The sequence below is a fragment of the Vollenhovia emeryi genome, unplaced genomic scaffold (assembly GCF_000949405.1).
Source record: "Vollenhovia emeryi isolate VEMERY1.0 unplaced genomic scaffold, V.emery_V1.0 DF939594.1, whole genome shotgun sequence".
Lineage (NCBI taxonomy): Eukaryota > Metazoa > Arthropoda > Insecta > Hymenoptera > Formicidae > Vollenhovia > Vollenhovia emeryi.
The window spans coordinates 24,654-30,254 of NW_011966772.1; the positions used below are offsets into that span (position 1 = coordinate 24,654).

The 5,601-nt window shown below is 34.7% G+C and overlaps 1 protein-coding gene across 1 annotated transcript; it reads left to right on the forward strand.

The window, feature by feature from the left end:
• Nucleotides 1-1,904: 1,904 nt before the first annotated feature.
• On the forward strand, nt 1,905-3,153 carry LOC105557146 (putative nuclease HARBI1). The gene is made up of 4 exons (XM_012004314.1): nt 1,905-2,159; nt 2,243-2,363; nt 2,741-2,962; nt 3,005-3,153. Exons 1-4 carry the CDS (start codon nt 1,905-1,907, stop codon nt 3,151-3,153), a joined length of 747 nt encoding a protein of 248 aa, XP_011859704.1.
• Nucleotides 3,154-5,601: the final 2,448 nt, after the last annotated feature.

Genomic DNA, 5,601 nt, shown 5'->3' on the forward strand with positions numbered 1-5,601 from the left:
ATGTGTCTGACTCGTATGTCACATTCACAATATTTTTGCACTGTGGACACTCAATGTCTTGGCGAATTACTTTTTCTCGCTCAAAGATTAGATTTCAATTTGTTATATCTCCTAAACCAATGCCGTCCCCCACTTGATTTTTGCGGGGAATTACTCAGAAAACTCTCCCCTACAACATATCTAAGTGCCGAGGACATCGGTGAGGTGTGACCTTTTATGCATATTTACCAAAGAGTTTTTATCGAAGTAGGTGATAATTTTGCAGAAGAAGCATATTTCCCATCAACAATAGCTAAGAATAATTTTTCCATAACACCAAGGCAAACCAAATCTATAGAAAGACGTGCAATGCTGGATTCGCCTTCAGTATGATGTTCTCCATCTAAACACATGACATATTCTTCATTTGTTCGCAATCTATGATCGACACCACTAAACACCATAACACCTTGACGAATACTTTTTCCTACACGTCAACATTTGGAACATGGAACTCGAGACTTATGACCTTGATGTCCTAATACAAAAGCACGCGCTACTGCATCTGCAATAAAGCAACGAAACTTAAGAGACAGTGTTTTCCTATTAAAAATTATTCCATTATTTCTAACTCGTAACGCATCATTGACAAATGGTTCTAAAAATTCTGTGGCACTTGTAGGTTTCGAAGAACCTTTTCAAACTCCTATGATTTCTGGCTTGCTTTGAAAAATATTAGCAATTCTAATTTGTATTGGATATAACTGAATATTACTTGCGCTATCTAAAGAAGCACCATCTATGTGAAAATCAATTTCTAAATTATTTGGAATCATATTCAAAGGAGTAATTTGAAGAATAGATTTGATACCATCTTCAAAGCCTAAATGAAGATATTATCCTCCAGCAATATTATCAATACGACATGACGTGCGAGAGGTATTCAAAATCGTTCTTTGAAAGCTTTGAAAAACAAGAATGAGTTCGTAGTAGTTTTAAAATCTCCTTAGCTTGGACATGATTAATGTTGTAACGAACGTTCCCCCTTTCCGGTTTCCGGACAGGACTCCGGCAGGAATTCTTACTCAGGATATAAGAATTCCCGTTAATCAGACGCGCGGTTCTGACTACGGTCGAAAGAGTTCGCGTTTCGGTTTCGGTGTTTGACGTGCTGTGTGTCGGTTCGAGTGAATCCTCCGTTCCTCCTGTTGCCGAATATGATCAGCTCCAGGGGAGCGATTGCGTGCACGATCGAATTCGATCGGTCGACTTCTCATACGTTTCTACTCTACAGGTTTCATGGTTCATGCTTATTTATTATAGGATTTTTCTCGTCTTATTGAATTTAACTAGACTCATCTGAAAGTGAAGTAAATATTTTTATATTAGATTCAGATTCAATTAAAGTTTAATTTTTCATGAAATATACTTTTCTATTTCGGCGTTGGGTAATACAAATTAGTTGTGTAAAGGTAGTGTAAAGGTTGTGTAAAGGTTAGTATTTCTAATAATGCAAAAAAATGTTCCATTGCACGTTATTATTAATAATATCCGCTTGAATACAAAAACTATTTTTAATAATGGTTTACTTTTATTTGATTTTGCAATAGATGCTACCAGCGTACATATTTCAACAACATTTGCTTGAATTGGAACAAGCTGATGTAAAAATTAGATCATATATTAATGAACGACGGTTTCTAAGAACTCGAAGTGACATATTTGGACTATATGATCAACATTTTATTAATTTATTCCGATTGACGAAGGATATGGTGTATTATATACTTCAGCGACTACTGCCATATATAAGCGGCCAAGAAAATCAAATGGCAATTCGACCTGATCTCAAAATATTTACAACATTAGCGTTCTTTGCAACGGGAACGTACCAGCGGCCGATTGGACAAAATTTTCTGTTCCCAATGGCGCAATCAACGGTATCAACACGTTTTGCAGAAATATCAAATCTAATCTGCATACATTTAGCAGAAGAGTGGATAGTGTTTCCAACAGTTGTAGCAGATATACAACGTAAAAAAGCAAGATTTCTCGAGGCAACTATGTTTCCTAACACGATCGGTGCTGTAGATTGCACACATGTAGCCATGATTGCTCCATCAGAGGAAGAGCATAATTATTTAAATCGCAAAGGCTTTCACTCAAAAAATGTACAAATTGTACGTATGTTTATAATAAAATATTTTGTCTGCTTATTTATAAAATGATATATATATATTATATTAATTTATTTGTATTATAGATCTGCGATTATGATTTAAGAATAATGAATGTCAACGCGCGGTATGCTGGGGCTACTCATGATGCATATATTTGGAGAAACTCAGAAATCAATGCAGAAATGGAACGTAGATATATTGAAGGTATACATTTCCGTTACAATTATAAAGATCCATCAAGCCAAATTTGTAATAAGCACATAAGCATATACATAAAGAAATGGATTGATCCATTTCACATTATGCAAATTATACATATGTATATGGACCAATTCATTTCTTATGCTTATGTTTATGCGATATGCAAATTTGTCTGGATAGACCCTTAAGCGGGGAGCACACACTTTTGCATAAGTGCATAAGCATATGCAGAAGGAATTTGATTGGTTCATTTCCTTAAGCATTTGGTTGTGGACCAATCAATTTTTTCTGCATATGCTTATGCACTTGTGCAAAAGTGTATGCTCCCCGCTTTAACGCTTTATCTATTTTGTTTAATTGTAATTCGGCTTCTTTTGCAGGAGACCACAATACATGGTGCATTGCAGACTCAGGATATCCGCAGCAACCTTGGCTAATGATACCCATTGCGAACGCATTGCCCGATACACCAGAGGGCCGTTATACCGCAGCTCTTTGTCAAGCTCGATCTTGCATCGAAAGATGCATTGGTGTACTCAAGGGTCGATTCCGATGTATTCTCGGAGAGAGGATGCTGCATTACACACCTCAAGTTGTAGCACGTATTGTTATTGCATGTGTAATCTTGCATAACATTTGCATAGAGGGACGACTACTAATTAATCAAAACGTTAATGAAGAAGTAGAGGCCTATTTCTATAATGCCGATGTTATGCAGGATGAAAACGTATATCTTACAGGTTCATTGGCAAGGAGGCGATGTATAGAAACATATTTTATGGACAATGTCTAGGTATAACAATAGTTAATAATATAAAATGCTAAAGAGAGTTTATTATAAAAATGTATTTTATTTAATACATATAATTTCAATATATATTGTAAACATGTATTTTTGTTTTACATACTATTTTGTATATTATAGTATTACATACTATAAACAAATATCTCATTACTAGCTGGGAAATATGTAATAGCTATAATAAATACTCTTCTCCAAATATTTCTTAAAACTTATTTTGTACTTTAATCATTTCAATGGAGATATATGGAATGTTTAAGATTGAGTATGTTAAATTTGATCTTAAAATGAGATTAGTGGAAATACGAAATAGCACATGCACTGTTTGGAGCAAACTAAATTGTGAAAGAAAGAAAACTACTTAACTATAGTCAAAATATGTAAAAGCGGTAAACGAAATATTTAAAATATGCAGCTTTTTATTTCTCCTGACCATTCTACTTTTTCCATCGTTAACGAAATAAAAAAAAGATTTTTTTATCTGAATAAAGTATATCTTAAATGTTGCACGTAACCTTATTATGAAAACAGTTTCTATCACAAGGATATCATATGTACTTTCTTATTAATCTTAATAAAAACTTTATATGTAGCAGTGCATTTCATTTCACGCATGATGCATTATTTATTTTTATTGCTTAATGAATGTTAAATAAAGATAAATGATGCATCATGCGGTGAACTGAAATGATGTACTCTAGCACTTATACTTTTTGGTAATAATTATATCACAATCACGATTTAGTAATCACAATGGATAAATCCATTTCTAATAAAGGAAAAGTTATTCCTTGTCCTCAACAGTATTCAAATAGAGTGAAATCAAGTTTTTCATATGTTTCCAATATTGCAATGCTTCCAATATTGTTATCAATACTTTTTAGAACATCTAGAGTAGTATTGTTCATTCTTTCAATCTGACTCGATAACTCAATATTTCTTTTACGGCTACTGGTTACGTTTGGCAAAGAGCCAGTAAAATCAGTTATATTTTTATTTATTTTATCAATGTCCTCATACTTCCTCTTTTGACCTTTTTCGGTGTTCGATTCTTGTTGTGTCAAGGTAACTGTTTCTAAGCTTGCATCCATATTTTTTCGTGTCTTCTGCATTGGACTTTTCTAAAATTATAATCATTATTATAGATTTGTCCCAATTTTACCAGTAATTAGATAAATTTTAGATGTGCATACTTTCTAAAGAATAAAAGTGCTTAAATATCGTCTAACAGTCTAATAATTTGAATAATTCAACGTTTAGACTAATTCAATATATGAGCTTTAATGTATACTGAAGAGCATACTTCTTTTGGAAGACCGTATTCCTCTATTCCATCGTTACCATTAAGTGCTGTTTGGCCCATTAATTGGAGAAGACGCAACTCAATATCAGATAAAGTTAATCCACAGCTAGGACCACCACCGGTACCAATTTGGCTTTGGCGAATAATTGAATATTTCTTCTTCGTATTTGATTTCCAATCATTGAATGACTATAACAATAAACAAAATACGTTATATAGATTATAATTGTATCAAAGTAAAACATATTGTTTATGTATTGATGTACTTTTTTCCATTCTGTAACTGTTTTTGAACCCTTTCCAATTGAATTGAGAAGTATGGTCAGAACATCCCATTTTTGGCGTTGTTATATTTGGCGCAATTTGTTGATATCATTACTTTTGTAGAGAAGATAATTTTGTAGAGAAGATATTTTGGTAGAGAATATACTTTTGCAAAAAAGATACAGTAACAAAATATATTCGGTTGAATTGGAGCTTATACTTGGTGCTTTTTTACCTTTTTTTTAAAAAAGTAAGTTTTTTACGTGATATCACACCTTTTGTAGTGTGTAATATCTCATAATGTACTCTTTACTTGGCACAAAACTCGACACTTTTAGAATAATATTATCACAACCCCGGTGGTCGAGCTGGTACTCTTTACTTGCCACAAAACTCGACATTTTTAGAACTAAAAAAACGTTGTTTGCACTGTGGCGAACTAACATACATACATGTACACTGAAGTTCAAGCTTACCGATAGTACTTCTTTGTAGATGCATTACTATCTGAAGTTGCATGCACATAGTCCTGGAAATACCGTCTGTTAGGAAACAGCGAGAACTTATTCAAGGGAGTGGCACCCGTTTGGCCACGGTAATATTGACCACAGTCCCGATTGACCACGTTAATATCGACCACGTTGTGTATGACCACGTTGATATTGACCACGTTGCAATTGACCAAGGTCCCGATTGACCACGGTCCCGATTGGCCACGTTACAATTGACCACGGTCCACGCTTCCTACCGGCGGGGTGGGTGCGGGGAGGGGGGCCGAAGGCCCCCCTCGCAACCCCCCCCCGCGCGCGCGCGTGTGTGTGTGTGTGTGCTTTTAGCTCGCGGTCAAACGGGACAGTGGTCAATTTCAACGT

Coding starts and splice junctions, on each gene's coding strand:
- LOC105557146 (XM_012004314.1), top strand. CDS start 1,905: ATGGCGCAATCAACGGTATCAACACGTTTTGCAGAAATATCAAATCTA. Junction 2,364..2,740: donor GGAACGTAGATATATTGAAG/GTATACATTTCC, acceptor CTTCTTTTGCAG/GAGACCACAATACATGGTGC. Junction 2,963..3,004: donor CACACCTCAAGTTGTAGCAC/GTATTGTTATTG, acceptor ACATTTGCATAG/AGGGACGACTACTAATTAAT.